The sequence below is a fragment of the Podarcis liolepis genome (genome assembly GCF_965112155.1).
Source record: "Podarcis liolepis genome assembly, chromosome: 10".
In the NCBI taxonomy this organism is placed as follows: domain Eukaryota; kingdom Metazoa; phylum Chordata; class Lepidosauria; order Squamata; family Lacertidae; genus Podarcis; species Podarcis liolepis.
Window position 1 is genome coordinate 30,861,181 of NC_139562.1, and position 14,199 is coordinate 30,875,379.

A 14,199-nucleotide genomic window follows, 5' to 3' on the forward strand; every position below is an offset into this window, starting at 1 on the left:
AGAAAAAGGAAAAGAAGAAAAATAAGCAGGGAATCCAGAAGGAAATAGCTGGAGGAGTTGCTCAGCTGCATGATATTGATATGGATTGCATGAAGCATGGTTACTGTTGCTGGAATGAAGGCGTCCCTATTATCATCCTGTTTGACTGGAACAGGTTCTTCTATCCTCAAACAAGGGTGTCCTTTCCTCAACTGGTCTCTGGGATAGGCTCTGTCTGGAGAATCCCCCTGTCTTTTCTCCACTGGTATGGAATCAGTTGCATCCAGAATCATGGAGCCAAAATCGTTAGGGCTGAACAAAACACCTTCTCTCTGCATTCCAACCCAAGAAGATGTTGATAGTGAATGTACTGCAGCTAAAATGGTCCATGAGAAATGCCAGTGACTGCTTTGTTCTCTCTTTTTCTGTTCTTTTCTCTCCAGAAACAATTTATTTCATTGTATGCAGAATTGGGTTAGGACTCTATAAACCTCATGTGTGGTCTTCCTCCTTGTCATCGAACCATTTCTTAAAGCAATGTGACTGGTTGAGCGATAGAATCTATCTGTGATGTGTGATAGCTTTCCCCCACCCCCTCTGACTGCAGGTTCAGCTGGCCGAAATGGAAGGCTTATCACTCAACTCTGATAAGTCTTCCATCCTGCTTGGGGACGATGGAGACAACAACAGTGTCGATCAGCCAAGCCCTAAGGAGGAGGAGGCCAAGGTAAAACTTTCCAAGAGTTTATGTGGATATATATTCTCCTTTGAAACAATCACTGGGCTTCAGGCCAGATAAGAGAAAGTACTTCTTCATACAACATGTAATTAAACTAGGAAACTTGCAGGAGGCTGTGATAGCCAACACTCCCTCCACCTTCTCATGTACAACCCTTCCTTAAACTGAAGTGTCTGTCTGGGGTCTTGCATATGAGCACCTAGAGCAATAGAAGGGAGTGGTATATGTGTGACAGAAAATGAAGCTAGTAAGCTGTGCTTGTGTGACTAGGGCAAGTGGTGTGGGTTTCTAAGAGGAAATAGGTATAGAAAAGATATTGCAAATGTTCATACATTTCCTTTTCTGCTAACTATAACTTATCTGGATGCAGATGATGCATATCATAATAGGATATGGATGTGATTGATTGATTGATTGATTGATTGATTGATTGATTACCAGTTAGTGATCATTGTAGGATAAGTGTCAACGCACTAGAGATGTTAAGGGGAGGCAAATTCCCAAGGACAGGGTAGCATAGGGAGATGAACTGTTTGATGAAAGTAGGACATTATTATCCCTTTTGCTACCCACCAACTCAGTGGCAAATGCCTCTTGTAGCTGGGCTCTAGTGTCCCAGGCATATTCTGCAGGTATTTGAACACAGCTGTAAATGTTCTTATTAATCAAATAATGGATTTGACAATGGATTTATTCTTCTATTTTTTGGATAAATTTGAAATTTAAAAAGGCAAACGTCTTTCTTTTATTTAGGATGGTGAAGACAGTCCTAACTTGGAGGAATGTCTCTTCCCTTTAACAAATATGGAAGCTTCTCCAACTCCAGAAAGCTACTTGTGTGAAGTGGAGAAAATCTCGTTCAGTCCAGTCCAGTCTTGGCTGAAGAACGAGAGCAACCCAGGTGGGCAATACCCTAGTGCTCCTTTGGACAATCCCATGATGCCACGCAGAGATACCTTGTTCTTCCGAGGGCCACTTTTTAAGATACATATGTACTCAGCTACAAAAAGCTGACTACAAATGCATGCACGGTTTCATCAATTCCAAATTGCATACTTGGGAATAAATTAACTGATTTTCCCAATCCTCTTTCCCATTCCATCCATTCCCAAGGTGGGAAATGCCAATGTAATCCACTTCATCAGTTGCCAAGGACAAAATATATCGCAAGATTGGCTACATAAATCTAAGCGTGTAAACTGTTTCTTCCCTACATCATCTGTGAGCTGCACATCTTTTAACTTCAGTTTGCAAATTCAGCCTCCTGGCCTTGGCAATACTATTTGTTTTTTAATTCATTGTTTCATTTCTATGTTCCACTCTTTCTCCAATGACCTCAGGGCACCATACGTAGTATGTATTTCCCAACAGATCTATGCAGTAGTTTAGGGTGAGAGAGACTGACTCTTCCAAGGTCACTCAGTGAGCTTCATGGCAAAGCAAAGATTAGTCATCCTAGAATTGCCTCTGGCTTTCTCTCTCCTTTAAAGCCAAAAAGATTTCAAAGTAAAGCCCAAGCTGTAAGTAAAGATCAGTCCTGGACCATTGCCACAGTCTCTCATGCTGACACACCAGTGGGTACTGAATTAGGCCTTGTTCACATCACCAGCTCTGTTCTTTCTTGGTGTTGGCTGATCTGCCCTTGATGGATTACTCAGGGAAGATTGGGCAGTGGGAGAAGAAACATGGCTGGAATAGAGGTACTGCTAGAAGTAGAGAAGAAATTCAATTCAGTTTTCATTTAAAAGTGAACATATCGCATTCACACTTTTCAGAAACCATGCATGAGCTGAAACTCAAGCCTTCAAAATTTGCGCTCCTCCAAATTCTGCAGTACAGTCCTCCAACCAAGTAATGCGTGCAAAAATGTATACACTAGGGTAAAGTGTTCATATAAATGCATATATTAGTTTAAAAAAATAACATAGAAAAATGCAGTATATTAGGGGGAATTGCCTTGCAAAAGTGTGTGTATTTGGCAAGATTGTACATAAAAGCGTGTGTATTAGAAGTTCACACAAGAAGCTCATGAATTTTCATGAGGACTTTTTAAAAGAAAATCTCAAATTGATGTAGAAATGTAGAGAACTGAACTTTGGAAAAGATTGGAAAAATGAGACAAAATGAAAGTGACATCTTCACCCATCCGTAAGGACTGCTAGCTACTGTTCTTGCTGGAAGTACTGGCTGAGGGTGCAGTGCAGGCTGAGGACTTTCCGTACTGGCTACCCGGGAAGAAAGAGCGAATAGATGGCAAGGAGGAAGAAAGCATTACAAGAAAAATCAAGTTTGATTGCCTGTGTTTCCTCATTAAAGAAGTGACATGTGGATGTACCCTGCAGATTTCTGACATGGGTAGAAATGGATTTGAAGAGTGCTGATTTTTTCCCTCCTTGACTCTGTCAGGTCCTCCCACCCCCTTCTCTCCAGATGCAGCCAATCCCCTGTTACCATTGCGAGCAGAGTTTTTCGTCCCAGCTGTTTCTGCCAATCCACCAAGTCAGGAGAAAGCTTCCTGCCCAGAGAGCCTCCCCAAAATCTCTTTGCAAGCTTCCTGGGCGTCTCTGCAATCTCCAAGTGTCCACTGCTCACTTATCCACCAGGTAAGGACTCCTACAACCGCCATTCCTCCACCTGTCCATTGCCAGACATTTTAGCCTCTCATAGACTTAGGGTAGAGGGGATTAGATGTTGTGTGGGAAAAGAGGTGACTGCCACATTTAGATTTTGCACTCTGACCTGGAAGTGTGTGTGTGTGGGGGGGTGTTCCACACAAACAACTTCGTTCTGTAGGAATTTGCTGGAAGACAGGCTTCTTCCATTTGCTTGTTTTAGCATCTCATCAGTGACACACAGCAAAGCTTCAAGGAAAATGAGCTCATGTTTGAAATTAGTGTCAAAGACGCAAGGACCGTGCTTTGTTGGTATAGTCACAATTCCACACCGTATTGTGAATTGTCTTTATCTTGGGGGGGGGGTTAATAAAACTAGCTATCCACGCAATGATGAGATCCTCAGAACTAAATATACATTATTGGGGTTGAATATTAGATAAACCTAGTATAAATGCTTTTCCCTAGCTTGGCCACACCTCATTTCAGGTGTTTTTCTCTCTAACTTCCTTTGGCACACACCTGTGAAAGAAGAACAAGTCTGGGGGAAAGATGAGCAGCGGAAAGCTGCAGGTGGATAAGGAAAAGAGTTTTTTGTTTACTTAATTTATACCTTATGATTGTGACTTTCCAGGCTATTCTCAAGGCCCAAAGCTTTAATGCTGCAAACTGGACTCTTGGCCTTGACTTTGAGGACACAGAAGTGAAATGTGGAATTCCAACCTTACTTTGCAGCCCCAGACTGGATAATAGTCCTCTCCTGTCCCAATCAGGGAAAATTTCCATTTTGCAATGTCATGAAGGATAAGGGCTATCAACAGCTACTAGCTATGATAGCAATTTTCAGCCACCACTATGAGAGGCTCTCAGTGCAAGTTGCTGGGAATCACAGGAGGGGAGAGTGCCCTTGCCCTCAGGTTCTGCTTGTGAGCTTCCCATGAGCATATGGTTGGCCACTGTGAGAACTAGGCTGGATCCAGCAGCATCTATGCTCTTCCCTATTTCCCCCTATATTTATGCCAAGATCCAACCACCTCACATGCACACCTTGCAAACAAGGTGCAGGAATATCCATACAGGATCATCTGAGTCCTCCTCCTTCCTTACTATAGGTACTGTTGGGGAAACATCAGGGTGTTTCCATCACCAATCAAGGGAGGACATTTCCACATCTCACATAGTTTTAACCAGGGGCCTATTCCCCTCCAGGCTCTCAGATGTAAGCTACTCCCACAGAGAGTTTAAATTCCCTATGTGCAAGAGGCCTGGAGAGAGGCAAGGTACCTTTCTTTTTAGTCTGGAAGAGTCTTTCTTGATCAGCAGTGATTGGGCACATTGATGTGCCCACTTAGCATCACTTCCATGCCCCGCATGGACCCCAGTTATCTGGGTGCTTGAGTGACATAAATAATTCCCCAAGATTACGTGTGCTTCCCTTACTTTGCTACTAAACCCATACCTGCCTTCTTGTTGTCCTGATTCTAATGCTGTGGACAATTGATGTACATTGGAGTCCCTTCATATGCTATGGAATGACGGGTTGTGTGAAGAGGGGAAGAGAGACCTGCTCCCAGACATGGCTCCTCTCTTCCAGGTCCTGCTATTTTACAGCTGCTTGGTTGCAGACCACATTCTAAGATGGAAATCAATTGCTGGAGGATGTACAATTTTGGTCTTGAGCACATGAAGGTCACATGTGCCAAGAGCACTCCAGAGTCCCGTTTTACATAGCATTGACATGTTGGCAGACCAGCTAAACAACAATAATTAAAAGGGGATGGCCTGAAAGAGATGTGTAAAATTAAAAGCAGTGTGGGGAGAATTGAGAGAGAGCATGGAAAGAAAAAAATGTCTCTCTTATACAATAATAGAACTGCAGGGCATCTAATGATATTGATTGGCACTAGAGTCAAAATGAAATATCTCTTCACAAAGCGCAAAATTAATACCATTCATTACCACAACTTGTGATGCTGGCCAACATCTCTGATAGCTTTTTCAAATGAAGGCTAATTAACTAGAGACAGATTCATCAAATGTCTTCTAGGCAGGACTGAAAAGACATAGACATCCATGTTCAGAAGTAGTGTCCCTCTCTCAGGTTCTGGAAATAAGCAAGAAAACACCTGTCGTGTAGATGTCCACTGCTAGAGACAGTTGGTAGCACTCAACTACATTCTACTCAGAGGAGACCCATTGTAATTAATGGATCTAACTTGTTCACGTTCATTAATTTCAGTGGGTCTGCTCTAATTAAACATAGCTTAATTAGGGTGCTGACATTAATGGCATTTGGTCTGATCCATCAGTGCCATCTATCTATATATATTTTTTTAATGGCAAAGTAATGTTTGGCCAACAGTGGTCCTTGTGATGCTGCTGCACATTGCTGTTTTCAGGAGATACTGCTGATTGGGAGCTAAGAACTGGAACAGTGTCCAGTGTGCCTTCTTCAGGGTGGTGAGACGTGAATTGGGGTCAGGAAGCACTGAACTGCTTTAATGTTAACCTTCCCACTGATGCCCCAGTTGCAGCTGATGTCCCAGTCCCTCCCTCAACCAACAGCATGACAACTGAGAAATCATAGGGCAGTAGAATTGGAAGGAACCCAGAGGGTTCACCAGTCCAACTCCCTGCAATGCAGGCATCACTGCTAATCAACCATTTGTTTCTGTTGTTGATTCTTGACCCTGCAGACCACAGAGAGCGACACCTCCCTGGAAGACTGCAGGAGCAACAGTTCGGAAGGCAGCTTGCAGACCACACTGGAGGACAGCTTAAACCTCAGTGACTCGCCCCAGTGCACCCTGGACCTCCCAGTCGCACTGTGCCCAGTGCCAGCCACAGCCACCAAAAAAGCCTTGGTGGCGCCTCTTTCCCCTGCCTCCCGCAGGCAGAGCTTGAGGGGCCGTGGGATCTTCACTCTCCGGAACATGAGCCGGCACCAGCGGAGCCACAGCAGCGGCGGGAGCACGAGCCCCGGCTGCACTTACCATGACTCCATGGACCCTTCGGACGAGGAGGGCGCAGGGAGCAGCCTGAGAGGCGGAGGCAACAACAGCGAGCAGTCAGAGACCCTCAGCAGTCTCTCTCTGACCTCCCTCTTCTCGCCGCCCCCTCCGCCCCAAGGTCTGGCGCTTGTGAAGAAGTGCAACAGCACCAGCAGTCTCCATGCCAACCCTTCCTCCCGGGGCTCCGCAGCAACCGACAGCAAGCAGTTCTACTCTGTTGACCCCAGGGGTTTTTTATCCATGCCCTCGTGGGTGACGGACTTCTGCAAGAACAGCCCTTCTCCGCGGGAGGGCAACGTACCAGAGGGCTCGGACAGGATTGAGACTGCAGGCCACAGCTCCCCAATTCCTTCCGAGTTGCAGCTGGGGAGCGGAGTCAGCAAGAGGAATAGATGAGGCAGCTCCCTAAGACGGGGAGGAAGAGCGCCGTGCGAACAAGGGAGCGTGTGCTGGCTGCCATTTCCGAAACAGTTCCAAACGCAGGAGCTGTGGAGAAGGAAACAAGCAGACACGCAAAATATAAATATGTGTGTGTGTGCGTGCGTGTGCGTGTGTGTGTGTGGAAAACAAAGACTTTTGTACCATACCTCAGAGACACGAGAGAGCGAAAGCAATATGTGGACCCCCCACTCACCCACCTACCCATGCACGGGACCACCACCTCTGCAAAGATGAGAGTGGGGCATAGGAATCCAGAGAATTCTGGGTGATGAGGCTGAAGAGCCTCTGGCCCAAGGAGTAGCCTGGGGGGCAGCCGTTTACTCCTCTACATAGACAAATATATATGTACAGATATAGAGAATGATTTATTTATTTTTTTTACAGAGAGCTTAGGACTTCCAGAAAAGTGCTAAGCGTGAAAAGGGCAGGGTCTTGGGGGGGGGGATTATTTCAGACTGAAATCAGCAACCAAGCTGTGTTTTAAGGGTTTGGGAATCTCTTTTGAGGAAAATCATATTGCTCTATGTTTCTATTCGGGAAATAGTAATAGTGCAAAAGCTATTGTCCAGCTGTTTGGGGGAGAAGGGCAGCAAAGGACAGCTCACTATGTGAAAATGCTCCATGGAAATACTTAGGGTGAGCCCCATTAAATCTTCAGCTGGGGTTGTGTCCTCTCAGTGTAGTTGAGCTCCTCAGGCAAGGACAATGAAGGCTCCATTTCTTAAATGTGAACTCTGAGGGTCTTGCGGCTCCCACTGTTGGGCCATGGAGCACTGGCGGCTATTCAGGTTTGCTTTTTTAAAAGGGGTGCGTGTCACAACGAGAAGTCACAGGGCAACTACTGGATGCTCCGACTCTCACTGGTCTTTTTTTCTTTTTGCAAAAAAAAAAGAAAGAAAGCTGCTTGGGGGGAACTACTCTGTACTGTTAAGGGGTTTGGGGTGTAGAGTTTATTTTCTTTATCATTCAGTACTTTTGAAGAGTCTATTTTAGAAGCCCAAAGGTGCAAAAACCATCTCTAGAGAAAGGTATGTAATTTTTTACAAATATATTGAAAGAATAAAAATGAAACGCGAGAGAATGAGCAAGAGGAGCAGGCCGAACCTCAAGCGTAAAGCGCCATTAGCTCTCTGTCTCCAGTTTGGGGCTCATAACTTTGACACACGGGGATTTGTCGCTGAATAATCTTAGGGAAGATGGGTGAGCCATGTTCCTCCCAAATGCTTTTTTATGGCCTTCTATGCTAATTCAGTGTGGTGGCTCTTGGATTGTGTCAGATGAGATAAGAATTCAAAACAGTCTGCACCTTTTTGGGACCCGACAGCAGAAGTTGATGGAGAGGGCCAAACTGCAGCTGTGGTTGGCATTGCATGTATCTTTTAAAAACTTTAAATAGCTGCTGCTGCTGCTGCTGAAAGGCAGGAAGCAGGATGGATTGGGACCACGATGCATGCAGGGTGGCTTTAACCCTTTCCCCTTGTTTCATAACCCTGACAGCCCTCCTCAAGCTGCTTTTTGACACAGGAAGGAAGCCCCCCACTGGCTCCAATGAGCACTTCCCTCTGATGCCAAATAGCAACTTGTGGGGGGCAGGAGGAAAGAGTTAAACTGCTTCCCCAGGTGCTGCAGTGTCAGTCATCGTGATTTGGCCCCACATCAGCTATTTATGGTCTTTAAAAGTTACACGCAACACCAAACTGCATGTATAATGTCACATGTAGTTTGGCCTTGAGTGAGTGTGTGTGTGTGTGTGTGTGTGTACATGTGTGTAAATGTATGTGTATATGCAATACAGTGGGTTATTTATTCACCAGTGAATGTTTGAAAGGATTGTTGCTCGCCTTTTCTGTGCTTTGCAAACAGGGTGGATTGATCACCAGGGTGGTGGCCCGTTGCTGGTTAGATATAGTGGCTGGTTAGACGAAATCTGCTCAGTCATAGGGATCGTTCTCAAAAAAACAGAGAGGTCCGTTTCTTTCTCTATCATGTAACTCATTCCCAGTGATTCAATCCCCCTTTCAGGGTGCCTTTGTATCCAGTCTTGCTTTTTCTACCACTAGCCAAGCCCTCTGCTAGAAAGACTGATTTCTGGAAAGCATATATTATTATTATTTTTCAGTTTTAGGGCAGGGGTATGAAATTCAGCGATGCAACTTAGTGTTGCCAACTGACCCAGGGGTGGGAGCAATCGGGCAGGCTCCTTTGGCTTTGGCAGAAGCATGATCCACAGAAATCAGCAAGTGAAGCTTTTCCCATCATGGAGATGAAATCTCTCCCTTGCTTATTGCTGCAGATCGAAGCACTGTTTCATGGCACATCTACAGGTGCTGGTGGAAAAGTTGGCAGCCAACTTAAAGGGCTTTGGGAAAACAAGAGTAGGAAATGATCCCCTTTCCTGCTAACACGTTTCTCTTCGCTGAAAGGCACATGCCATCGGGGTGGAGGGGGAGAGGTGCATAGGGAGGAGAGCTTGCTTTCAGAGCAGGGCACTCCTTTCTTCTGCTGCATAGAGTGGACCACACCTACCTCTGTGGACCCCTTCTGCAATTTTGGGGCTTGCGCCAAGGGTCAAGGCCCTTTAAAGAGCCATGACTGTAGCCCCCTGTAACGTAAGAAGCAAGGGCACTGCTGGTCTGTATGTCAAAACAGTTGTTTTGTTCTTTATATTTGATAAGGCAGTAAATACCAAATGTGTTGATGCACAGGAGATGGAATTACAATGACATCACATCTCGGAAAGTAATACATGTTCCTTAGCGAGTGCAGAAGCTGAACTGAGCAGTGTGTAATGCTCTGGGATTCCCTAAGAGATCTGAAATCCCCACCTCTTCAGATAAGCCACTGGTCTGCGTTAATAAAGCAATAACAGCAGTGTTGATTTTAAATGTTTATTTTGTGCTGAATTTTGTGGCATGTTTCCCACCTATTTTCTTTCTCAAGCATAAAACTGTCATGGGGAGAGAATAGGCAGCCCCTCTTTAAATCACACACACTCCCCTGCAAGGGACAAGGAAGCAGTCCCTACCAAAACTTTTTAATGAGACTGAGACTGAAATTGATCAACTTCATCATCCCCATCCCATGCTGAAATCGTGCAGGGGCCAGTTCATTCTGTTCAGCAGGGAATCTCCAGCCATTTTTGCTTTTGGACAGCTGTCGGACGACATCAGCTCCCGTACCAAACACCAACAGAGGCACAGTAGACCTCACACTGCCTGCCAAAATAGTAGGTAGGGATTTTACATTCCTATTGGATGTTGCCTATGAAAATCCTTGCAAAACTCAATGGGGAGCCCAATGCACATCTGCACGCTCACAATATCATTCCAAAATGTCATGGTGTGAACTGAATATATGGAATTGTACCTAGATATGCTTGAAATGTGGAGAGAGAAAGCCCACTCACACGCAAAGACAAAATATGCAGTGTATAATGTTGTCTGCAGTTATTTCAAATGTAGCCTTAAATAGTGGAGAGGTGGACATGAAAAGCAGCTGGGAATTTAATTTCCTTGTATTGAGAGTGGCTGCAAAGTCTGAGGAATTCAGAAGGGGTGCTTAACCCTTCCTTTGCCCACCTGTTTATCTCTGTATTAGTGTTGGGTCCGCTTGTGTTTGTACTGTAAAGTGTTGTTCTGCCCTGAGAATGGTCGCCATCAAAGAGTAGAGCAGGGTTCAAACCTGCATTGCTTAGAGCCTGATTCTATGCATGTTTAATTAGAAGTAATTCCCACTCTCCAGTGGTGCTAGGCTGGGTCTCCGGTTGTCATGTTTGAGAAAGCACCATCTCATGTTCACAAGCAGGTTTTCTGCTTCATACATTTGTTATTTTGATAACCGTTTGCACATTTTTCATAATCTTACGATAGGAGGGTCTTTGTTGGGGGGCTTCTGGCTTGGCCTGGAAATTCTGAGGGAAGCGTAGGACCCAGAGAAGGTGCTTTCCCAAACCTTCTAAGGTGACCCACCTTCTTAGGTTTAATTTGATGATAAAAGCAGTTGTCCCTTCCTCCTAAATAAGTGTCCTCAGGTGGCCCCTAATGCATCACCAAAAAAAGTTGCATAAAATTTGCGTGTGGCAATTTTTATGTTTAGATACAAATCTGGAGGCAGGTGACCTGTGTGCCTCTGTGGTCTGCTCTTCTGGTGTTAACTACTGATAGGCAACTTCAAAAGCCCTCCTCTTTCTCATAGTTCTTTATCTTTAAAGTAGACCTTGATTACACAGTTCTTCAGAGGACAAATAGAGCAGTGTTCTCTGATATCCCTTCAAATGACACAGTCACCCTAAAGAATGCACACTCAGCCATTTAGTATGTGTACCTGGCAACTAATCTGGATGGATTGTTTGGGTACAGACAAAATCTATGCTGTTGGAAAAACTATAATCTGTTATCCCAGCTATGAATCCACAATCTCGGCTGGCCTTCATTTTATGAAATATTCAGTGCCTCATTTATCTGAAGGTGCTGCCACCAATTTGTGTCTATAGAAATCCCAGCCAGCTTCTGTTATGTAACGCTCTGATGTTTAACTTGAATTTATAACAGCACAGACATCTACACCTTATCAACAAAATCCCATCCTTCCTTCCCAAAAACAGATTCCTCGCTCGCATTTTCATTTCTCTCTACAAGTAAAGGAAAAGGCTTTTGGCCTAGGAAATGTGTTACCATGGCAACCAAGGACTAGGTTATCTTTAGAGAATATTTTGCCTCTCCCTTTTAATTATTTACTAATGGTTTTGAAAAAGAAGAAGACACATCTATTCTTCCCAGAGAGTGGGTTGTTATAAAATGCAACAAAATAGGTTATTTCTGTATGCTGGCTTAGAGTGAAGGTTCTGCTCTATTACGTGAGAAGGTCTGTTTATGCCTGGTTGGTCTCCTTTCCACTGGGGCTCTCTTGTCCAGTCCCTTTAGTGGGGAGTCACAGGAAGACACAGGTCCCTTGTGCCTGCAGGAATTTTGTCTATCTCAGAAACTGCACAGGGAGGAAAGGAAGTCTCATTGGAAAGTCTCCCCAGTGAAGGAAACAAAACACAGGAGACAAATGCACTTTGTGTAGAAAGTTTTGAACATTAAAGTATTGCCTTTTGACAAGAACGACTGTGGTGTGGTGTTATTTTTCTTGCTCTCCCCACAAGAGGTTGTTTCTGCAGTATGGTAGCAAGAATAAATGTTTTTTAAAACAACTGCTCCACTTCACTGCCAAGTGGAGCGAAAGGAGGGGGTTGCCCACCCTTTTCAGCTGATTATCAAGACTAGAAACCGATTATAAAAGTTACCTAGGCTGCACCCACATTATTCCATCTTCCCAGTGATCTTTCAGACAATGTAAAATCCACTTCTGGAAATCTCATGGAATCTAGGAGAAGCTTAATGTCTCCAAAAAAATTATAATCCAGAAATATTGTGGGAGTTTTACATTGCAAGGGCTTATCCACACTTCAGCTTCTCCAATGATTTCTAGGCACAAGTCCAAGAGGTTTTTTGTTTGCCCTGCCACTTTCCCCAAGAAAACCCACTGTTTTCCTCTGAATTGTAACAAACTTCAATCGACTTTTCTGTAGATTTACATCTGTTCCAATTCAGCTTTAAACAGCAGGTTTTCCCAGGGAAAGCAGCAGAACATATAAAAAACCTCTCAGACATGAGCCTTGAAAACACGGGACAAGCAGAATAAAATGTGGACCAAACAGAAGTATGGCTGAGTGTTGCGTTTTTCATGGTTTCCCCACCAGACAAAGTCACAAAATTGTGGGCTGCATTTTTGAATCATGGGGGAACAGAAGTGCACACACTCAAAGACAGACTACTTCAGAGATAGAAATTGGGGACAGGCAGTTTTATTGGGACCCTGCATAAACTAGCAGTTTGAATATTCAAACTGTTTTGAGGTGCTATATCTCTTTACTGTACATTCTATTCAGGTCAATGAGTATTGAAGATGTTCTGCACAGTGGGAAGAAATACTTAGCACCTTGTGCAGATATCTTCAGTTCTCACCCACGAAAAGGCTTTTAGGCACAAGCTTACATCGATGCCTTCAAATTGGGAACTTTAAAGCGTTATTCAAACTAAATGTTTCATTTTGCAACACACTAGTGCTTGCACTAACCACATTTGTGAAGGAAAGGAAAAATTTATTTGGTCTGCATTTTTAAACAAACTAACCTAATTCACATTTCCCATAGATTGAAATGTAATTACCCTTCAGATTTTGCATTTTTCAGAATTTGCAGTTAACTTCTTACCTAAAAGAAGTATTACCAAAACAAGTTAAAATGTGTATTTTGAAAGAGAATATACATATAAACGCATACATTGGGATAAAATAATATTTAAATACATATTTTGTAATACAATATTTATTTATTTATTTATTTATTTATTTAAATTACATTTGTGTGTGTATGTGTGGGTGTAAAATTGCAGTGGATGTGAAAACAGGACAAAATGGTATTAAGAATAAGCACATGTGAAATTTACATGGACCAGAAATAGAATGACCCACCTATCTTTTGTGCTCCAAAGATCAGCATAAGATGGGAAAGCTCAGCACACATGCGTTATGCTGACTTGAGAGTATTTCTCTGAACCAATATGGATCTCTTTCTAGGGAATGAAAGGCACTCCCTATTGGTCTGTTGCACTTATGTAAAACAAGCACAGAATGCCACTTCTAGCTCCAGTGCACTCCCACCAATGGTGTTAGAAGCCATGTAAACATGATGTTAGCCAAAATTAATATGTATCCAGTATTTTCTTGGTGTGTACATTTGATGATAATGCATGTGCAGATAACAGCCTCCTGAATAGGAATTCAGGGGAAAGCAGGTGTGGGGAAACCAACAGGCAATGCATTTCAGGTGAAGACATCCCCACCTCTTCTCTGGTGTTTACAACAACGTGCTAATGCAGTTTGAAATACAGCAGGCATTTTAAGCATTTGCTGATTAAGCCACAAATGTGGCTTTATTTCCATATTAGAATACCATGTGTGGTTCTACTATGGAAATACTTCCTTACAAGGTCAGCAAGAAGATAGGGAAGTTACTCCCCAACAATTACGTCTTATAATCCTATTGAGACTCACCTCAGGAATCTGGACGGCCTCAGCAGGATAGTAGAAAGGGATCCAAGAAGAGGTGAAAGACCAGCCTTAAAATCGGTAATCTGAAACATACGTAATATGGAGTATTAAACAAAGTGGAACTTTCTTCTGAGTAAATATGCAAAGGGTTGCACTGTAGGGGCCAAACTAAACATAGCAGCGTCAGACCTATTTACCGTACTTAAATCTTGCTCTGCCTCAGTTCCTGGAGGATTCATTCATGGAACATGGTGATAAATGACTCAAAAATAGAAGAGTGAGCCTTTGGAAGTGAAATCAAGCTGTTGGAGAGTCACAGCGC

The 14,199-nt window shown here is 43.7% G+C and overlaps 1 protein-coding gene across 2 annotated transcripts in view; it reads left to right on the forward strand.

Moving 5' to 3' along the window:
• The window catches only part of CACNA1I (calcium voltage-gated channel subunit alpha1 I), a 370,432-nt gene extending 358,545 nt beyond the window's left edge, over positions 1-11,887 (forward strand). For both annotated transcript variants that reach the window (XM_083462258.1, XM_083462259.1), the window contains 4 exons: positions 587-706; positions 1,472-1,619; positions 3,125-3,321; positions 6,027-11,887. In XM_083462258.1, coding sequence (XP_083318384.1) covers positions 587-706; positions 1,472-1,619; positions 3,125-3,321; positions 6,027-6,737 — 1,176 coding nt within the window. In that variant the 3' untranslated portion in view covers positions 6,738-11,887. The remainder of the gene's footprint in view (positions 1-586; positions 707-1,471; positions 1,620-3,124; positions 3,322-6,026) is intronic.
• Positions 11,888-14,199: the final 2,312 nt, after the last annotated feature.